The 23042-nt window shown below is 34.9% G+C and overlaps 1 protein-coding gene across 8 annotated transcripts in view; it reads left to right on the top strand.

Moving 5' to 3' along the window:
• The window catches only part of UBR3 (ubiquitin protein ligase E3 component n-recognin 3), a 254201-nt gene that overhangs the window by 103328 nt on the left and 127831 nt on the right, over positions 1-23042 (top strand). For all 8 annotated transcript variants that reach the window (XR_002823969.1, XM_023730582.1, XM_023730581.1 and 5 more), the window contains exons 12-19: positions 4196-4261; positions 4397-4486; positions 5640-5768; positions 5852-5904; positions 6005-6138; positions 7095-7180; positions 8628-8769; positions 11779-11875. Coding sequence is in view for 7 of the 8 variants with exons in the window: in XM_023730582.1 (XP_023586350.1) it covers positions 4196-4261; positions 4397-4486; positions 5640-5768; positions 5852-5904; positions 6005-6138; positions 7095-7180; positions 8628-8769; positions 11779-11875 (797 nt within the window). In the remaining variant the exon portion in view is untranslated. The remainder of the gene's footprint in view (positions 1-4195; positions 4262-4396; positions 4487-5639; positions 5769-5851; positions 5905-6004; positions 6139-7094; positions 7181-8627; positions 8770-11778; positions 11876-23042) is intronic.

The raw sequence follows: 23042 nt of genomic DNA, 5'->3' as shown, positions 1-23042 counted from the left end.
TTTATTACCCATCCCTGATCACCTGTCCCCCAGTATTTGTGTCCACTTTAAGCCTCTGGCCTGGATTTTGCCTATTTAGATTCTGATTTTGCCTTCACCAAATCTCCTTGATTCTTTTTCTAATTGTTGGTCTTTGAGCTTAAACTTTGTTTTTATAAGCGGTAATGGGTCAGTCTTCATTCTCTAGCCTCCACAGAGCTCCATCCTGCTTTTACCTGCTTTACTCTTTCTTCATCCCATCCAGGATTAGTCCCTAAACTGGAGTGTCTCTAACCCAGTTCTACTTGGTATTTGAAACTTTAGGAATTATTGTGGACATGATAACATCACTAAGACAGCAGGAGATGACGTAGAGGGGGAATTGGATTACACACAGAGGATTATGTAGTAAATGTTTGACATGAAATTAATCCATGGTTACACTCAGAGATGGAATTAAGGAAAGTTAGAATTATGTATGTTATACAGAACAACTGAACTCAAGGAGATAGTAGCTCACTCAGTCTATTTGTTTCTCACACAGAAATATGTTTAGGAAGATGCCAAATGTTGTAAAGAATTTAAATTGATTTTTTAGTAGAAGAGAAAATACGAGGAAGCAAACAATATGTTGTATTCTTATATGGTGTTTAAAAGTTTTTATTTCTTCGGGACTAATGAAGCACAGCAGTCCAGGGAGAAGGACTAGCAGGCAGGAGGGGACAAGAAAGCTGGTGATAGGTAACCCAAGGTTGAGAAGATACAGTGTTGACATGTCATCGGGTTGTTAACCATTGTCATAGGGCAGTATGCGTGCTGACTGTTTAATGAGAAACTATTTGTTCTGCAAACCTTCATCTAAGGTACAAAAAAATAAAAACTATATGAGATCAAATTGACAATGGCAACTCAAAAGATTTGATGGGAAGCCTAGGGGGCAGTGAGTTGAAGATAATGGTGATGGAATAATTTGGAAAAGGATAGTGAGAATAGCAGCACAAGTGCGAGAATGTAATCGATGTCACTGAATTGTACATGTAGAAACTTTGGAAATGGTGTAAATTTGGCTATGTATATTTTCACCCAAAAAAAAAAAAAAAAAAAAAGTCCTCTAGGGTCGAGAAGGGAGAGTGTTGACATGTCGTGGGATTATTAACCTATGTCATAAAACAATATGTGTACTGACGGTTTAATGAGAAGCTATTTATTCTAAAATCTTCATCTAAAGTACAATAAAAAAAGAAGCTTTTGTTTCTTAAAGTTCTTTGATATGTTTATTTGTTCCTCAAAACCCTGTGAGGTAGAGAAAGATATTATTATTCCCCCTTTTTTGTAGATGTGAAGTTGAGAAGCAGAAACTCTAAATGACTTGCTTATAGTTACGTAGCAAAGTACTGGTAGTTCTGAATCCAGAGCTAATGTCTCTCAGCTCTTTGGTAGTGTTTAAGCCATATTGGCTGTGAACAGTGAAAAGAGCTTTGGAGTGAGAACTGAATGTACGGTGTGGCTCTGTCACAGACCAACTATGAGACACGGATGTTTTTTTCAAACCCTATTGAGTTCGTTTCCGCCTATGTTTATTAAGGATGATAAAATTTACTAATGAGGATTGAATATGAGGAACATACTATGTGTGTGAAGAATCCATCCCTGTGGGTGGATAATGTCAGAAGTTATTAAGGTAATACAATATTATTAAGCAAATAATATTTTTTGAACTGAATTGAGCTAAAGCAAAAAATCCAAAAAAACCAAACCCATTGCCGTAGAGTCAATTCTAACTCATAGTGACCTTACAGGACAGAGTAGAACTGCCCTGTAGGGTTTCCAAGGCTGTAATCTGTATGGAAGCAGACTGCCGCATCTTTCTCCCACAGAGTGGCTGGTGGGTTCGAAATGCTGACCTTTTGGTTAGCAGCTGAGCACTTAACTGCTTTGCCAACAGGGCTCCTCACTAGCAAATAATCATTTAGACACAAGGATGGAATACATTTCCCTCTACAACATAAGCCATTTGGGAATCTGCAAATGCACGCATACCACGTATGGCAATGATTGTGAGTGTGTAGCAGGGCAATTTGATTGTGATCCTCTCATCAGAGGAGAGTAGAGTGTGCATTCATTCAATCAGCAGATATTTATTGAATGTTTACTATGTTCTAGACACTGGGGATACGGTGATGAAACTGCCCTCTCTTTAAGGAAGTGGAAGTGGAAGACAAGTAAATGATTAATTTGATTGTAGTGCTTTTGTGAAGTTGTGATCAGGGTGCTATGGGGGAGGATAGAGGAAAGCACCTGATTTAGCCTGAGAGACTCAGGAAGGCTTCTTTGTAGAAGCGTGATTTGAGCAAAGTCTTAAAAAGATGTGTTATTCGGTGGATGAAGGGGTTTAGAGCATTGGAAGCAGAGAGAACAGTATATTCAAAGGCACGTGGCCTGTTGGGTTAGGTGAACTACCTGTAGTGCATGATTTTGTGTGAAAGGAGGTGAGGCTGGATAGATAAGCCCTTTCTTCTCAGGAGTTGAAAGGTTATCATGAGATTCAAATCCTTGGGAGTCATTAAAGGATTGTATGGGGAAGTGCAAAATTAAATAATGTTCTAGTAAAACTACTTCCTTAGAAGCAGAGGTTTAACTAGGGAGAAGATGTGTTACTCAAGGTTAGTCAAGCACAGGTTTGTATCCCCATCCTGATTCCAAGGAGTCCTGGTGGTACAGTGGTTAAGCGCTTGGCTGCTAACTGAAGAGTTGACAGTTTGAACCACCAGCCGCTCCACAGGAGAAAGATGTGGCAGTCTGCTTCTGTAAAGATTCTACAGCCTTGGAAAACCTGTGGGGCAGTTCTGCTGTCTGTCTTGTAGGGTCGCTATGAGTCAGAACTGACTCGACCACAGTGGGTATGGGTTTGGACCTGATCTCAGTCAAATGTGGTTACTATAAACTTGGCTGTTAGGTTCCAATCCCATGTGAGTGTGCAAGGGGCTGTTCTTGGAGGATGGGGAAGGTTGGGAGCTGTGCACACACTACAAAAGGTATCTTTCCAAGGGTAAGAGTAGAATCAGGGGTTACTGCCACAATCTAGGCACTAAATATTAAAAGTCTGAGCTAAGGTTAGTTAGGGATAGTGTAGAAAAAATTTAAGAGATGATTAGAAATCAAACACACATTGGTGCCTGCAGATGTGGGGGACTTGTGAGAACGAAGTAGTCTACATTTCAGATTTGAATTACTAGGAGTTTGGAGAAGAAACATTGAGGAAGGTTGAGTTTTACGGCAAAGTGGTTTGGATACACTGTATTTGTGGTCCTTATGGAACCTTAAAAGTGGTTTGCGCACAACCTCTAACCTAAAGGCTGGTGGTTCATAGCCACCAGCGGTACCAAGGAAGAAAGGCCTGGCAATCTGCTTCTGTAAAGATTACAGCCAAGAAAACCCTATGGAGCAGTTCTACTCTGTCACACATGGGGCCACCATGAGTCAGGGGCTGACTCCATGGCAGCTAACAACCCAGTAGTGTTCTTGTCAGGATTAAATGAGGTAATGTAAATCAAGTGTTTAGCACAGTGATTGGTACATAGTATGTGCTTAATGAATGCTGGCTGCACTTATTATTCTTATTACTCTCATCATGTTTGGTACGCATGCACCTGAGGATTCTCAAATGGCCCGCTGTAGAGGGAAGTCTGTCCTATTTCTATATGATTATTTGCTTTAGCTTAATTAAGTTTAAGAAATTTAATACTTGCTAGATGCTGTGGGGAGTTTCTGAGTGGTTCAGACGGTTAATGTGCTTGGCTGCTAATCGAAAGGTTGGAGGTTTGAGTCCATCCAGAGACACTGCAGAAGAAAGGCCTGGTGATCTACTTCTGAAAAATCAGCCATTGAAAACTTTGTGGAGCACAGTTCTACTCTGACACACGTGGGGTTGCCATGAGTCAGAATCGACTGGACAGCAACTGGTGGTAGATGCTGTGGAGGATTCAAAGATGAGTAGTATCTAATTTTTGTCTTCAAGGAGCTTGCATTTACATATTTAAAAGGGAATAGTTTTATCTGTAGTGATTGTTTTTAGCTATATCTTCTAAAATTTCAAGTTTTGATGAAAAAGTGTAGGAATAAGTCAAAGTGAAAGAAAGGTTTTAACATTTTAAAACCTTCTTTGAACTTTTATAAAATATTCTTTGACTTGCGAATTTTTGCTTGTTTATTCCAGCCAGCCCCTAACCAGGTCAGTTTTCATCTACCACTGCATCGTTACTATGCCATGTTTTTGAGTAAGGTAAGATTGGTCATTAAACAGTTCTGTCTGTCTCTGTCTCTGTCTCTCTCTGTGTGTTTTCTACTCAGCATAATTTCTTTTTGAATATTGGAAAATAAATTTTGAATTAGTAACTTTTTGAATAATAATTTTTAGGCTGTGAAGTGTCAAGAACTAGATTTGGATTCTGTTTTACCAGATCAGGAAATGTTAATGAAACTAATGATTCACCCGCTCCAAATTCAAGTATGTATTCTAACTTCTAAAAAGTTTTGAATTGAATTTTTTGGTTAAATGATTTCTTCCTTATTTTACTTGCATGCCTTTATCATTATAATAGCCAGAATGTTTGAAAGTGTTTTTTTTTTTTTAACTGAGTTCTCATTTTTTTTGCCAGATTATATTTAGGTATTTTTTTATTCTATAAAATTTACTTTTAGTTTTAATTTCCCAGAAATTCTTTTCACTATTTTTACTGATGAGGGACTTTTAACGTACCACAGCACTGTTTTGAAAGATAGACGACCCAACAAGCTCTAGCCTTGGTGCTACCACTATTTTATCACCTTTGTGCATTGGGGTAAATCACCCTTTGGTTCTCAGTTTACCCATCTGTAAAGTGAGAAAAGGGGATTAGAAGAATTAGCTTGCATAAGCACTTTGGTTTCTTTTAGGTCTAACATGATTTTGTGGACAAACTTTTTATATACAAACATTTTATTGTGTTCAGTTTGTTTTTCCTGGTAATTTTAGGCTGTTAATCATTATCGAACTTCAACTCTGTGGGTTAGGAACAAGTAGGAGATGAAGTTATGACTGTGCTTAGTTTTAGTTGATAGAGGGCATAAATACATGAAGAATTAAATATTAACATAGTTAGAAAATTTATTCTAATCTGACCTTCTCTTACCTGCCAATTATTTGGAAAATGACTAGTTTGGATTGAAGGTTGATGATAGGGTAAATTAAGATAATAGATTATGTTCATTTACTTTGAACAATTAACTTCATTTTATGATTATTCCTGTGTGTTTCTTTAAGTATTATGTACAGTTTTTTTTTTTTGAAAGACTTAAATAGAGTTAAACATAAATACTAGTGATTCTTCTTGAAAGTACTCAGTGAAAATTGTTGTATTCAGGAGTAATCGTGGAAAGTTAAGTCACGTATAAACTGCAAAAGAAGGGGCTGTATAAACCATAATGATCATTTTAACGTTTAAAAGTATATATTTGATCTGAATATCTTAAACTAAATTAGACAAAATTTCAGGCTAATACTATGATTAAGTCTAGTCATAAAATATATTAAAATCATGGTTTGCTGTCACATGATTTTATAAACATTGAATTTAGATGACTTATTCTTTGTCTAATTTACTTAATTTCTATTTTATTAGGCAAGTCTTGCTGAAATCCATAGCAATATGTGGGTAAGAAATGGTCTGCAAATCAAAGGGCAAGCCATGACCTACGTACAGTCTCATTTTTGTAATTCCATGATTGATCCTGACATTTACCTGTTACAGGTAAGCCAACTTGCTAATTCAAATGTTATACTTTAGAAGTAAAACTGAATATTGAGAAATAGAGCATTTTTTTTCTTTTAAAGGTCTGTGCTTCTAGACTTGACCCAGATTATGTTATTTCGTCTGTCTTTGAAAGGTAAGCATAATTGTGTTAAGACAGGTTTTCTGGGGTATTGGAATCTAAGTTTATTTTATTTTAACCTTTAAAAATCTATGTCAAATATTTCTCCTTATAGATTTAAAGTAGTGGATTTGTTGACAATGGCATCGCAACACCAAAATATAGTACTTGACGCAGAGCATGAGAGATCGATGTTAGAAGGCGCTCTTACATTTCTTGTGATTCTCTTGAGTCTTCGTTTGCATTTAGGTAAAAACCACTAATACTGATACTTGAATATTAACTATCCTCCTGCCTTTCTTCCCCCATCCCCCATCCCCCATCCCCATAGTATTACTGGCTTATGAAAAAGGGAAAAGATGTGGAATATTTATACATTGTTTCAAGCTCTTGATAATGTACAATTAGTATACCTTTTAGAATACCCTTTAAAAAATCCCTTATTTAAGAAAACTGCAAACAGTCAGGTGGTTAAACTGCAGTTATATTTGGGGCATTGCATTCTTTACTCTTTATTTATTTTAAAAACTTTTTTGTAGTAAAATATATATTGCAAAAAATATACCATTTTAACCATTTTTAAGTGTACATTTAGTGACATTAATTACATTTGCCGTGTTGTGCTACCATCACCATTATCCATGTCCAGAAGTTTTTCATGACCCCAAACAGAAATTCAGTACCCCTTAAGCTATAACTCTCAATCTCCTCTTCACAGCCCCTAGTAGCTGCTAATAAACATTTGTCTCTGCACTTGCCTATTCTAGATATTTCATATAAATAGGATCATACAATATTTGTCCTTTTGTGTCTGACTTATTTTACTCAGCATAATGTTTTCAAGGTTCATCCATGTTGTAGCATATATTAGAACTTCATTTCTCTTTATGGCTGAGTAATATTTTATTGTATGTACATACCACATTTTGTTTATCTGTTCATCTGTTTATGAACACTTGGGTTGTTTCTTCCTTTTGGCTATTGTTAATAGTGCTGCAATGAACATTGGTGTACATGTATCTGTTTAAGTCCCTGCTTTCAAGTCTCTTGGGTATATACCTAGGAGTGGAATTACTGGGTCATATGATTCTTTAATTTTTGAAGCACCTCCTGTAGGTAAGACAGCTTAATAGAATGTGTGGTAAGTTATTTCTTTGTAATTTATGTATATTCAGAATTATTAATTCTATTTTTAATTATCTTAGGAATGTCTGATGATGAGATTCTTAGGGCAGAGATGGTAGCCCAGCTGTGTATGAATGACAGGACACACAGTTCGTTGTTGGACCTCATATCCTTTTAAAAGTTTAATTTTCTATTAGTTGTAGACTCTGAATAATAATAAATTTTTGTGGATTAAAGATTATACATTTTTTTTCCCCCTGAAGTTAAAAAATACCATAAAAGAAAAATACTCCAGTCATCTTCTCAAATATGTATTCAGGGCTGGTGGCAGATATTTTTGCTTCCACTTGTCACCTCTCTGGGGAGTTGTGGTTAGACCTCAGGACTGATGGCTCTGGGAACCTTGGGACCTGACCTTCTAGGACAACAGTAGTTATCCACTTATCTGTGTAGCCAGGTTGGAATTCATGGTTAATAGTTACAGGTATACCCTTGTAATTATTATAACCAAGGTTTTAAACATTCTGAGAATTTTCTGTTAGAATTCAATCTTAAACCAAGAGGTCTTTAAGGGCAGAGGCTATTGTCTACAAAGTCTGAAAACTTGTGATACTTTGTATAGTGAAAGCTGGAACTTGTCTGGACTGCCTTGTTTTTTCCAAGTCTTGCAAGTTTTCCAGCTTTCACACAGTGCAGTCTTACTGCTTTTCTATCACTTGTTTTAATGGAAAATATTTGAATTTTCCTTCTCTGACAGATGTCTGCCTTACACAGGTTCCAGCTTTTGCAGGTTTTACTGTCTAGGACTGAGCATATATTGGACACATTATTATTATTTTAAATATTTAATGAATGTTCTTGAAATTTTAGACAAATATTGTGTTATTTTGTAATGAAAATATTTGACTGAATTTAATACATATATAACTTATGAATGTGTTTAAAAGAATTGGCTAAAATTTTGCTTTTGTGAAATAACTTGTATTGGAATGCCTGTTTGATAACCTTGAAAATTTTCATAAACAGCATCACTTTGATATTGTTTGATGATTTCATCCAACCCCTATCAGTGCTGTTACAAAGCAAAATATTCCCTGTAACTTTGAACTAAAAAGAATTACATACCTTAACGTGAAACAAATGAAAAAGAACCTTTGTGGTTTATTGGTTTGCTTCTTTGCTTAGCACCTTTTTCTTTAGTCTTTTAGGATGGAATTTTGTGTTTTTAGGAAAATAATTTTTATTCATGAAAATCTTGGCTAATTTTTAGTGTATTTTATAGAGACATTTTTTGCAAAATAATGGAATTGGATATCAGTTAATTTTTTTTCCCATTTCCTGGTTTAATTAATTTGTCTGGGGGGTTAAATATCCCTGAGAACTACTTCAGCACACAACTTGTTAGTAGATTACTAGATTTAAAATATTCTAAAAATTTTCAATTAATAGTTACTGATCAAACTGTTGTATTATATTGCCCTCTGGTGGCTGACATTATATATTACAGCCAATTACTATTTGACTTTTAGAAAAAGCAGAAAACTAGAGTGCCTTGGTTAGGTTATGAAGCTGGGTTTTAATCACTAATATTTTTTTCTTGACACAAACATCATATTCCAGAAAATCCAAATCCCAAAAGTGGCATTATTCCAGGCAGTTATAGCTTTGAATCAGTTTTATCAACTGTAGCTGATTTTAAGGCTCCTGTTTTCGAACCTGGAGGTTCTATGCAACAAGGCATGTATACTCCCAAAGGTACGTTTATATACATAAATAGATTATTTCAAATATTAGTTTTCTAAAGGTGAATTCTTGTAGATGCTGAAAGGAAATGTTTTGCCTTTTGGGGCAAACATGAGAATCTGAAATTTATTCAGCTTTGGTTTTCTTTTCTTTCTTATGAATGTGTGTCTTTTATGATAAACAGTGATAATTCCATTTATTTTTAAATCTCTGGCTTTATATTATAATAAAGCTTCTTAACTAACTCTAAATTACAAAAGGAACTTTATATGTATTCCATTAAAGGCAAAACATAGTATTTCTTTATTGCAGAGAACACTGTCTAAAATTTAGATGAACTTAGAAGTGGAGTGGAGTTCTGGTGCAGTGCAATGTTTATTAACGTGTGATGTGAGGATTACCTTTGTCATATTCATAAGTTCCTATCCCTATCTCAAATCTACTCTCATCAGAATCTTTGGGGATGGAACCTGAAAAATCTGCTTATTATCAAGCTCTGCAGATTCTCATGCACAGTAAAGTTTGAGATACTGGGATGTGGCACTGGACATTTAAAGATTAGTGCCAAGAAACGTGGGTGTTATATTCAAATACAGTACTGAATTGTATTAGCTAGCCGTGTAATGTTGAGAAAATCAGTTTTTTATTTGGATTTGGCTTCTTATTTGTAAAATGAGAGAGTTGGACTAGATGAGTGGTTTTTAAACTTCCTTAAAATGGTTGAACTAAGCCTTTACTTAGAGGCAACTAAACTTTAAGTGAATCTGTTACATAAAACTGGTAAAAAAGCACACTTACTCTTGTTAAAGTGGTGCCAGTAGTGGACCTGCCATTCCATTGCATCTGTTCTGTCATCCCCTTGCTTCTAAAGTGACTCCTGTTATGTTGTTAGATGGCGTTGAGTTGATTTTGACTCACAAGGACCCCCATGTGACAGAGTACAACTGCCCCATAGGGTTTTCTAGGCTGCAGTTTTTACAGGAGTAGGTTGCCGTATCTTTCTTCTGCGGAGCGGCTGAGTGGGTTCGAACTGCCAACCATTTGGTTAGCAGCAGAGTGCTTAACCGTTGTGCCACCAGGGCTACTACTCCTGTTATAGCTCTGGAAATTCAGCTGCATGGAACAGTGTTTGAAACCTACTGGACTAATTACTAAATTTTTTTTTTCCATTGCTGAGATTATACATGGAGCCTTGGTGGCGCAGTGATTAAGAGCTTGGCTGCTAACCAAAAGGTTGGCAGTTCAAATCCACCAGCTGTTCCTTGGAAACTCTGTGGGGCAGTTCTACTCTGTCCTACAGGGTTGCCATGAGTCAGAATTGACTTAGTGGGAACGAGTTTGAAAGATTATATAATTTTGTTAAAAACATTGGCATTTTAGCTACATAAATTAATAGAATTTAAAGTGAAGGATGCCAGAAAGTTGAAATTATAGTGGATGGGTAGAAAGACCTTAAACTTCTTAACATGTTTTTAAATACTAAGAATTCTGCTAGAGAGAATGAGAGGGGAAAAACTTAATGCAGGAAAGAGACACTCTTAAGGCAATGCATTCTAAAATTATTATTCTCAGACCACCTTTTAGGCTTTTGCCACATCTCCATATCATGTCTACTATTATATACTTGGTATTTTCTTAAAAGGACTCACTGGTTTTTGTTGTTTTTGTTTTTTTTTTTTACTTTTTTGCGGGTATGACTATTAGTGAGGTCATGGGTTTTATTTGCAACTTAAAATTTTCTAATACACATTAAAATAAGTATATAATTATTAAAATAAAAAGTTTTGAACACTGAATACTTAAAAGCATTTTATGTACATGTGAAATAGTTGTTAGTTATGGAGAAGGTAAGGAGACCAGTTAATTAATTTTAGCAAAGGAGCAGAAACTCTTATCAACAAAAATGTTTTTGAGGCCCAAATAAAAACACAGTATGAGCTCATTAATTTTAAATCTAATTTTCTTGTTTTTATCTTTAAATACTTTTAAAAGTATCAGCAATCTGTTTCTTACTTTGTAGTTGACACTTTAGGAAAAAAAACATTGAACTAAACTTTTACACTGAGGCATTATTACACTATAAATTTTTTTTTTTTAATTGTACTTCAGGTAAAGGCTTACAGAACAAATAGTTTCTCATGAAACAGTAGTACACATATTGTTTTATGACATTGTTTAACAGCCCCACAACATGTCAACCCTCTAACTTCTCAACCTTTTTTTTTTTTTTTTGGTGAAAATACACATAGCCAAAGATACACCATTTCAAAAATTTCTACATGCACAGTTCAGTGACATTGACTACGCTCTTCCAATTGTGCTGCTATTCTCACTTAAGATGAAGGCTTACAGAACAAAATGGTTTCTCATTTAACAGTTACTACACATGTTGCCCTGTGACAATGGTTAACAATCTCACAACACATCAACAATATCCTTACTCAACCTTGGGTTCCCTATCACCAGCTTCCTTGTCCCCTTCTGCCTTCTGGTCCTTGTCCCTGGACTGCTGTACCTCATTAGTCCCATTTAGTTTTATGGGGCTGTCCACTCCCAGGCTGAACGGTGAACCTCGGAGATAACTTCACCACTGAGCTAAAAGGGTGTCTGGGAGCCATACTCTAGGGGTTTCTCGTGTCTCCTTTAGGCCAGTAAATCTGGTCTTTTTTTTTGTGAGTTAGAATTATATTCTACATCCTTCTCCAGCTCTGTCCAGAACCCTCTGTTGTGATCCTGGTCAGAGCAGTCAGTGGTGGTAGCTGGGCACCATCTAGCTGTATACACTATAAATTTTTTTGTTCAGTAGTTCTTGCTGAACTCAAGAGAACATTCATAATGATGAAATTATGATTTTTTGACTTAGATATGTAGTCATGACATCAAGCCTATATTAAGGCAAGTATATGATCAAATTAAACTATTCCATCCTTTAAATTTGAAATGTACTTAACAAATGTAATGATGAATTGACTTTATTCCTAACAGGTCAGGGTTCTATTTCTACTTTCTTTTGAATAATAGGTGAAGTCTGGGATCAGGAGTTTGACCCCGTCATGGTCATTCTTCGAACGGTTTACCGTAGAGATGTGCAGTCTGCAATGGACAGATACACAGCATTGTAAGTCAAAATGATTAGCATAGAAATGGAAAATTTTGTATTTATTTAGAAAAATTTTAGTATACTCTCAGTCTTTAGAGGAGAAAATAATATCTTAAGGTTTTTAAAAAAATGATCTGACCGAGATTTGTGTTCTCAAGATCTTGATCCAAAATTTGATGTTGATCTGCTAAAAATAAATTTTATAAAGCATGATCATTAAATCAAAAAGTAACAAACTTATTTAGTTGCTATTTGCCTAATGGAATTAAAAGCTTGAGTTTGTATTGTTCTACTTTTAAACCGGTAGAGGAGGCACAAGTTAAGGTAATAAAACGGACTGACATCAGAGATGCTGATGGGTGTCTGTATATGTAAAGTGTGACAGTGTTGCTGTCCTCTTGGCAACTGTGAAAATAGTCAAAGCAAAATGAATTTTATTTGTAAATATTTAACACAGTAGTTTAAAATGTTGATGACTGCAGAAAATAAGTTTTATTTTTTAATTTTTTTATTGTACTTTAGATGAAGGTTTACAGAACAAATAGTTTCTCATTAAACAGTCAGTACACATATTGTTTTATGACATTGGTTAAGAACCCCACGACGTGTCAACACGCTCTCTTCTCGACCTTGAGGACCTTTTTTTTGGTGAAAATACACATAGCCAAATTTACACCATTTCAAAAGTTCCTATATGTACAATTCAGTGACATCGATTTCATTCTTCCAGCTGTGCTGCTATTCTCACTATCCTTTTCCAAATTATTCCATCACCATTATCTTCAACTCACTATCCCTTAGGCTTCCCATCAAACCTTTTGAGTTGCTGTTGTCAGTTTGATCTCACATAGATAATTCTTTTTTTTTTGTACCTTAGATGAAGGTTTGCAGAACAAATAGTTTCTCATTAAACAGTTAGTACACATATTGCCCTATGTATGACAATGGTTAACAACCCCATGACATGTCAACACTGTCCCTTCTCAACCTTGGGTTCCCTATCACCAGCTTTCCTGTCCCCTCCTGCCTTCTAGTCCTTGTCTCTGGACTGCTATGCCTCGTTAGTCCTGTTTTGTTTTATGAGGCTGCCAGTCCCCGGCTGAATGGTGAACTTTGGGAGGGGCTTCATCACTGAGCTAAAAGGGTGTCCAGGGGCCATACTGTCAGGGTTTCTCCAGTCTGTCAGGCCAGTAAATCTGGTCTTTTTTTTATTAGCATTCTGTTCTGCATCCTTTTCTAGCTCTGTCCAGGACCCTCTATTGTGATCCCGGTCAGAGAAGTCAGTGGTGGTAGCCGGGCTCCGTCTAGCTGTACTGGACTCAGTCTGGTGGAGGCCATGGTAGCTGTGGTCCATTAGTCCTTTGGACTAATCTTTTCCTTGTATCTTTTTCTCTTCGTTCTCCCTTTCTCCCGAAGGGGTGAGACGAGTAGAGTATCTTAGATGGCTGCTCAGAGGGTCTTAAGACCGCAGACACTACTCACCAAGATAGAATGTAGAACATTGTCTTTATAAACTGTGTTATGCCAATAGAGCTAGATGTTCCCCAAGACCATGGTCCCCACAGCCCTCCACCCAGCAATTCAGTCCCTCGGGGAGTTTGGATGTGTCTGTGGAGCTTCCATGACCTTTCCTTGTACAAGTTGTGCTGGCTTCCCCAGTAATGTGTACTGTCTTACCCTTCACCAAAGTTGCCACTTATCTGTTTAGTTCCCCCCCAACACCTCCCATCCCTCGTAACCAACAAAGATTGTTTCTTTTTGCGTGTAAACTTTTACATGAGTTATACGGTAGAGGTTTCATACAATATTTGTCCTTTTGTGATTGACTTACTTCACTCAGCATAATGTCCTCCAGTTTCATCCATGTTATGAGATGCTTCACAGATTTATCATTGTTGTTTATCTTGGTATAATACACCACTGTGTATGTACCATAGTTCGTTTATCCATTTATCTGTTGATAAGCATCTAGGTTGTTTCTCTCTTTTTGCTATTGTGAACAGTGCTTCAGTGAATATGGGTGTGCATATATCTATTAGTGTGACGGCTCTTATTTCTCTAGGATGTATTCCTAGGAGTGGGATTGCATTTTGTAGTGTTTTTTTTTTTTTGTGGTGCTGATGTTTTCTTTGTTCCTCTTAAACTCTCCTGTGCTGAGTTCCTTTTGTTTGTGAATTTTTTTTTTCATTTCTTTTGTTTTTTGTAGGTATTGTTTTTACTGAGACTTTATGTTTTTCTTCTTTATTTTGATAAGTAGGTTTGTTAACTTTCTTTGTGGTTACCTTGAAATTTATCCTTATCTTCCTGGATTTGTACCAGTCTATTATTACTTGGTATCGCTTTACTTCCTCTCCACTAGAAGGTTCTGTACCTACACTGTTTATTCCCTCTTTTATTGTTCTGATGCTGTTGTCATTTACAGATTAACGTCTCTGGTTCCCTGTTGTAATACTTTTGGTTTTACATAGTCCTTAAGAGTTCATTTCCTAGGTTGGTATCTGGCTAGTACAATCCTGTGTCCTATATTCAGCCTGTGGTCTGATATTATTTGCTCTCAGATCGAAGGACTCCTTTAATAAGTCTTGTAAGTTCGGTCTGGTTTTTACATAGTCCCTTAATTTCTGTTTATCTGGCAATGACCTAATTTCACCATCATATTTGAATGAGAGTTTTGCAGGATATATTATTCTTGGCTGGCAATTCTTTTCTTTCAAGGTTTTATATATGTCATCCCATTGCCTTCTTGCCTGCATGGTTTCTGCCAGATAATCTGAGCTTAGTCTTATTGTTTCTCCTCTGTATGTGACTTTTTGTTTTTCTCGAGCTGCTCTCAGGATTCTTTGTCTTTGGTTTTAGTGCGTGCGGTTATGATATGCCTTGGTGATTTTCTTTTGGGGTCTATCCTGTATGGGGTTTATTGAGCTTCTTGGATGGTCAGCTTTTCATCTTTCATGATATTTGGGAAGTTTTCTGTCAGCAATTCTTCAGTGATCCTCTCTGTGTCTTCTGTTTTCTCCCCCTGTTCTGGAACTCCGATCACTCGCAGATTTTTGCTTTTGATTGTATCCCACATAATTCTCAGGGTTTCTTCATTTTTCTTTGTTCTTTTTTCTGATTTTTCCTCAGAGTTGTATCTAATGTTTGTCTTCAATTTCCCTGATCCTGTCTTCCATCGTTTCAAAGCTGCTCCTTAGCACTTCTGTGACACTGTCCATTTCTGAAATTTTGTTGTTTATCTTTTGGATGTCTGATTGTTGTTTTTGTATGATTTCTAGTTGTGAATTTATTTTAGCATTTTGTTTCTGTATTATTTTCTTGAATTCTTCCATTTTTTTGGTCTGTGTTTTCCATGAATTTGTTTGCCTTTTCCATGAATTTGTCTATTTTTTTCCTCATTTTTGTCTGTTTTTTGCTTCAACTCTTGGATAATTCTGAATATTAAAGATTTGAATTCCCTATCATTTAGGTCTAGTGCCTTTTCTTCTACTGGAAGGTCATCTGGTGTTTTATTTTGGACGCCTACTGGAACCATCCTGTCTTGTTTTTGTAAAGAAAATAACAGTTTTAAAGGATATCTTTTTAATGAAGACTTCAATTTTTTGTATTATTGTAGTTGTAGACTATTTTTTAATGTATTATATTCACTTTAAAAAAATTTAATAGTTAATATTACGTTGCTGAACATCACAGGATAACATCTTTTATTTGTGTTTTTCTAAAGTTCAGGTTAAATTGTTTAAATAGTAAGTTTAAGTGATGCAGGTATCTTTGATATAATAAATTTGATCTTGAGAAACTATAAAAGTGAAAGTATAGATATTAGATGTAATTGAAATTTCTCTTTTACCAAGACTTTGCAGTAATATGTATGTTGAATTTAAGATCCATCACAAATGTTTGAGGAAAGTATGTGGTGTGGAATTTTAATATCTTCCTTCCTTCCTAAAAACAAACAAATCCAAAAACCTCAAAACCATGCTCAGCCATCAACATCTCTGTGTCTTTGTCCAAAACTCTTGGGCAGACAGTCTGAGATTCTCCTTAGTCTACAATTTTAACAACCTCTTTTTATGCTTTTAGTGTGGTTTTGTAGCTATTTGTTTAGTTGCGGACTTTTACTAGACTCTGGGCTTCTTGAGGGAAGATATTTTTGACTCTGTATTTCTCTTACATCTTTACTACCTAACATACCATACTATGTATGCTGGTACATAGTAGACATTCAGAAGACATTCATTGAATGAGTAAATTTGAGAAATTCGTGTTGAAAATTGAAAAATGAAAAGACGGATGGGAGGAGGCATTTTCATGGAAAACCTAATGTGGGCTTCTTAAACACCGTTGTACTAAGTGGCTCTATCTTTTTTGGGGGTTGGGGAAAAGGTTAGGTTAGTCATTTTGAATATGTAAAAATTAAATATATAGTAAATTTTATTACTATGTTCTCTTTTACTTTGTAATTAATACAAAATTTGACTGGGACTGGAGTCATTAAATAATGTAAATAATTTTAAAGAGAAAATTTTTTTTAACAACACACATTTAAAAAATAATAATAGCACGCATTTATTTTATGAGCCAAACACTCCATAAGGAAAACGGTATTGTATCTTTTATACTTCTCTTTTCAATAATTATTTTGTAATTTATTTTATTTTTGTTGTTGTTGAGAATATATACAGCAGAACATACCCCAATTCAACAGTTTCTACATGTTTAATTCACTGACATTGATTATATTCTTCAAGTTGTGCAGCCATTCTCACCCTCCTTTTTTGAGTTGTTCCTCCCTCATTAACATAACCTCACTACCCCCTAAGGTTCCTATCTAATCCTTTGACCTGCTGTTGTCAATTTGATCCCATACAAATACATCTTAAAGTTTAATACTCAAGGCAGACATTCTTTCCTAGTTAAGCTAAACTATTGTTTTGTTTTAAGAAGATGTTAGAGGATATTTTTGGTTTAAGGTTTAACATTTATCTCAGGACATCTATTATCAAACTTTTAATTTAGTTCTGAGAAGTTTATTTCCTTTGTTTAGACTACTGGTTCTCAACCAGGGTGATTTTTTGTCCCCCAGGGGACATTTAGCATGGCCTGAAGACCAGGGGAGAGGGGCTTGGGGCTTGCCACTGACATTTAGTAGAGGACAAACATTTTGCTAAATATCCTACAATGCACAGGACACAGCCCACCTTCATCCCAAACAAAGAACTATCTGACCCCAAATGTCATTAGGGCCAAGGTTAAGAAACCTGGTTTAGACTTATCCTGATATACCGGTAAACTTTGCAGTTTTTCTGTTTACAGGTATCTTGCAGTTTCTAATCTATTTTGTATTATTAGTTGTTTACATCTAGCTCATTTTTTTTATTTTTTATTTTTTTTATTGTACATCAGGTGAAGGCTTACAGAACAAATAGTTTCTCATGAAACAGTAGTACACATATTGTTTTATGACATTGGTTAACAACCCCACAACATGTCAACCCTCTCCCTTCTCACCTTTTTTTTTTTTGGTGAAAATATACATAGCCAAAGATACACCATTTCAAAAATTTCTACATGCACAGTTCAGTGACATTGACTACACTCTTCCGGTTGTGCTGCTGTTCTCACTTTAGATGAAGGCTTACAGAACAAAATAGTTTCTCATTTAACAGTACACATGTTGCCCTATGACAATGGTTAACAACCTCACAACACATCAACACTATCCTTACTCAACCTTGGGTTCCCTATCACCAGCTTTCCTGTCGCCTTCTGGCCCTTGTCCCTGGACTGCTGTACCTCATTAGTCCCATTTGGTTTTATGGGGCTGTCCACTCCCCGGCTGATCATTTTTTGATTTATAACTACTTCACATAGGTTAAATCATATCCCCAAAGCTGTTTTTGTCAAAGTTTTTCTCTTTCGTATTTTGCGCTTTGTTGTTAGGTGCCATCAAGTTGGTTCCAAGTCATAGTGAACCTATGGGACAGAGTAGAATTGCCCCATAGGGTTTCCAAGGAGCGACTGGTGGATTCAAACTGTCAACCTTTTTGGTTAGCAGCCATAGCTCGCCATAGCTTTTAACCACTGTGCCGCCAGGGCTCTGTTTTGCGCTTTATTTTCCATAATCCTCTCATTCCCTCCCCTTGGAGTTTCCATATTTCTCTATAGCTTCTTAGAAATATTTCTGAAGTTCCATGATGTTTCTTTGCAGGAGTTTGAAAATCCATGTTTTAAAAGAAGTATGTATTCAAATAAAGTAGTTAATAACAGAGGAAAAATAAACTCTCTAGCTTCAGACTAAAACCTTTTAGTCATTTCTTGAAAATTAATCTTTGAAATTTTATGTGTAAACTATCGTATTTATCTACTAATATTTTATGTACTTAAATGTACCCATATATACATGAAAGCATGTGTTTGTTCCTATGTAAAACTTACATTTTTTTGAAATTTCTTTTGTATGTAAAATATAGCATGTTCTTCCTTTATGTGATATCTTTTATGAATTACATATGTGATAGTACCTTTGACTGTTTTAGCTCTTATTATAGCACTATTGGGAAAATAACCCTAAACTGCCAGACTAATTGACTATTGGTCATTTTCATTTTCTTTTGGTTTTAAGAGACAGACCTAGTTTAACTGATTTTGTTGAGTAGAGTCCTTTTTTATTTTGTGAAAAAGGGTTGAGTAAATTAAAACTGTTGTATCCTTAGCATCTAACTTGGTGCCTGCTGCTTTGTAGACAATCAGTAAATATTTGTTAAATGACTGAAAAGTAAATTTCTTTTAATTTTTATGCTGAAGTTTTATAAGTGGAAATAAGCCAAATTTGCTTTATGTGATGTTTAGGTGTTTAGAATCGTAGGATCTTATTACTGGAAAAGGCCTTCAAGATCTTCAAATCCAGGTTCTACAAAAGTGTCTCAGAGGTCATCACTGGAAGAGGGGGTTTACAACAGCGAGAGGGGTCTAAGAGAGTGGAGGTGGCTCATCCTGCTTCCCTTCATCCCTTCCAAATACCTTAATATGGGCAGTTTGTTTCTTAAAAAGAAAACAGAAACAAAACAACCAAAAAGCAAACCAAAAATTGAAGAAACATCCATTCAATTCAGTGTTATTTTACATTATGAGGATATGGCAGCCCAGAGCAGCTCAGTGAAACATGTTAATGGTATGTTGGAACTAGAGTCTAGGTGATTTCAAAAAGTGATTTTTGTACAGTGACTGTTTTAAATTCAACTTTGAAGTAAAAATTTTCATACTATAATTTCTGATATTTCTGTTGCTTCCCATTTCCCATCTTGAAGGTTAATAGCTGTTGCCCCATGTTTGAAGGTTTGATGTATGAGTTTATATATATCAGGGCGTTTTTTTCTCAGACTAGTCAATAATTAGGTGTCAATTTGAGTCATGTAAAAAATTTCTGCTGTCATATAGCTTTTCATTTGCATTATTCCATTAAGCTTTTGAAAAGAGCAGTCAAAATGATATATTACCTGCTGCTTTGAACAAATATATAACCTTTGTTTTGGAATACTATATTAGTCTAAATGCTGCATATTTAGGGTCTAGTGCTTAAAGCCAACAAACAAGCAAAATAAAACCCCTAAACTGCTTTTCTATGCTAAGTGAAATAGAGTAGCTGAAATATTTCAACATAAGATATTGAGATTGTTTTGAATTATATGTAGCCACAATAGTATTACATAGAAACCTTTATCAAAAAGATAAAGCTAACTTAAATGTTGGTAAAGCTGTTAACCAATATGTATATAAAATTTTTCTGTCTAAAGTATATCGTATATATACTGCATGGGTAATAGCAAATTGTGGTAGTATTACTTGAATAACTTTTTAGACTATAATAATTATGCCCCACCCCACTTAATAGAAAGGCCTTATGGTGTGTGGATCCTAGACATAAGCTGCCTGGGTTTTAATATGAGCTCCTTCACTTACTACCAGACGACTTGGGACAAGTTATTTAACCTCTCTGTGTCTTGGCTTTCTCTTCTATAAAATGGAGATAATAATAGTACCTGTTTCACAGGATGTTGGGAGGATTAAATGGATTTTTATGTATAAAGTGATTAAAATAGTGCTGGCATATAAGCAAATGCCACATAAGTGTTAGCTATGATTGTTGCAATTGTCTGATTTATTAATGTTATATTGATATTATCCTTTTTATACATCATTTAAAAAGCACATAAATTCCTAGTCATTTTACCCATGTTTTAAAGTTTTAGTTTTATATGTTGATATTTTTATAGACAGACAATTAATGCTTACGGTATTTAGGTAGTATTAAAAATAGACCAGGATTCAACATTTAGTATTTTAGTCTTATAAAGGGTACAGATATAATGCTATACCATGATCTTAAGATGAATTAGTATAAATTTTGTTTAATATGATTAATTAGGAATATTTATAAATAAACTTATGAAGTGTAATATACGTAAGAAATGTGCATATAACATGTATACTGCTTGATTAATTTTCACAAAATGAGCACACTTTAGGTAATCTGCACTCAGATCAAGAATTAGGAATATCACAAACATTACCAGCACCTAGATAACCACTGTCTTGGCTTCTAAAACCATAGATCAGTTTTACCTGTTTTTGGAATTTATATAAATGGACTCTATAGGAATCATATGTGTCTTCCTTCTTTACTAAACATTATGTTTGTGAGATCCATTCATGTTGGTGCATGTAGCAATAGTTTATTTCATTGTGTAGCATTTCTTTGTGTGAACGTATACCACAATTTATCCATTTTACTATTAATAGTAAAGGGTGAAGTGGTAACTCATTGTGGTGTTAATTTGCATTTTCCTGATGACTAATGAAGCTACCATTTCCTATGTTTATTGGCCATTTGGATATCATATACAATCATATACATATATTACAAATATCTTTTTCTACCTGCATAGGAAAATTTCATTTGAGTTTATCAAACAGTTAGAAAATGTCATTTCAACATTGTGTTGTTTCTTAAGCTGTAATTGTTTTTATTAGGAATAAAGAAAATCACCAATGTAGTAGTGCTTTAGGTACCTAAATGACAAAGCTGTATCTGTACCCTGCTTAGAAATAGTCTACTCAACCTCAGGTGGTCTTGTTACTCATAGTGTTAATTATATTCATATTTGAGTTACTAAAAATAAAAATATGATTACTGAAGACTAAAAGATGAATAATTCTTTTTCTTCACTGTCTTAGTGCTCTTAAAACTGGAAATATTTTAAACATACAGAAAATCATAGATAGCTTTGGTATATCTTGAAAATCAAATAGCTATTAGCATTTAAAATATCTCTTTTTATAAAAGAAATAAAATGTTACAGATAAAGCTAATAACCACAGCTTTGTCTCTTTCTTTTGTCTTCAAGTATAACCACTATCCTAAAATTTATGTATATCATTCCCATATATATTTTGTACTTTTACTACATGTGTATGTATTCATAACCAATATTATTGTCTTATTTAAAATTCTGTGTAAATGGTATAATACTGTGCCTTTTGTAACTTACCTTTTCACTATTATTTCTGAGAATCATTAATAACATTACTACATGCAGATATTTATTGTAACTGCCGCATATTTAATTAGACTAACAGTTTAACTCTTCCCTTATTGTGAGGTAATGAGATTGTTTCCACCTTTTTGATGTTAGATACAATGCTGTAAGACATTCTTGTATATGCCTACTTGTGTACCTGTGAGAGTTTCTCTAGGACTGACACCTGCAGTGGAATTGCTGGTTTCTTGAGTAAGGACATCTTCAAGTATATTAATGATTGCAAATTGCCTCCCAAATGTTTATATTAATCTATACACTCAGCAGCAGGGTATGTTCCTTTTTTCCACATTCTCATTAACATTTGTTTATAAGACTGTCAATTGGTGGGTGTAAAGCAGTTTCTCATTAAAATTTTTTAAAATTATTAAATATACACACAGAAGAGTTTATTGACCATATGCACAGTCTGAAGAATAATAGTAAAATGAATACTCATGTACCTACTACCCAGGATAAGAAATAGAATATTACCAGTGCTTCAGACGCTTTCTGTGTGATCCCCTATAATCTTATTCTCTTCCCTCCCACATCTGCAGTCTTGACTTCTGTATTAATCATGTTCTTTTTTCTTATAATTTTACCATATTTGTTTGTATCCATTTAAAAAACTAGTTTTGAAAAACTGAGTAGCGGGAACAAACCTAGCTATACATATATGACTTAGCTATATGTATAAAGCTAGCTATATATACACCAGGGCTCCTATATATATATGTAAAGCTACCTATATATATAAAGCTAGCTATAGGGTGGTTCTGAGTTGGAATCGACTCAATAGCAGCAGGTTTGGTTTTGGGTTTTATATGTATAAAGCTAGCTTTATGTATAAATCTTGCTATACATATAAAACTAGCTATATATATGTAAAGCTATATATATATATGTATGTATGTCTGTATTTAATATTGGAACTGTTGATTGATATACATATTATATATAGGAGTCCTGGTCGTGCAGTGCTTAAGAGCTGTGGCTGCTAACCAAAAGGGTGGCAGTTTGAATTCACCAGCCACATCTTTAGAACCCTGTGGGGCAGTTCTACTCTGTCCTGTAGGGTTGCTATGAGTTGGAATTGGCTTGATGGCAATGGGTTATATATATGTATATTTATATATGCATTGTAGGTTGCCTTCAACTTTCCTAAATATTTATTAGAACCCCTTCTGGGGAAGCTAATGGGCAAGGTTATGAATGATTCCTGAAAAACAGGGCTTACTGCTTGCTGCAATGATAGGTCTATAGTATAGGTCAGGATCTGGATATATGGCAGTAGTATGGTCATGGAGAATGGACTTTCTGTATTTTCTGCCTGTACATTCAATATTTCTTACCTCAGACTGGATAATCTCTATTGAACTATATTGAGGTTCACTGATTCTTCCTTCTGCTAGCTCAAATCTGCTATTGAGCCCCTCTAGGGAATTTTTCATTTCAGCTATTGTACTTTTTTTTTTTTAATTGTACTTCAGGTGAAGGTTTACAGAAGAGTTTCTCATTAAACAATAGTACACATATAGTTTTATGACATTGGTTAACAACCCCACGACACGTAAAACCTCTCCCTTCTCGACCTTTTTTTTTTTTTT

Source organism: Trichechus manatus, unplaced genomic scaffold (genome assembly GCF_000243295.1).
Source record: "Trichechus manatus latirostris isolate Lorelei unplaced genomic scaffold, TriManLat1.0 scaffold00037, whole genome shotgun sequence".
NCBI lineage: Eukaryota > Metazoa > Chordata > Mammalia > Sirenia > Trichechidae > Trichechus > Trichechus manatus.
Note: the sequence above shows the minus strand (reverse complement) of the source record. Positions and strands in the feature narration are given on the sequence as shown.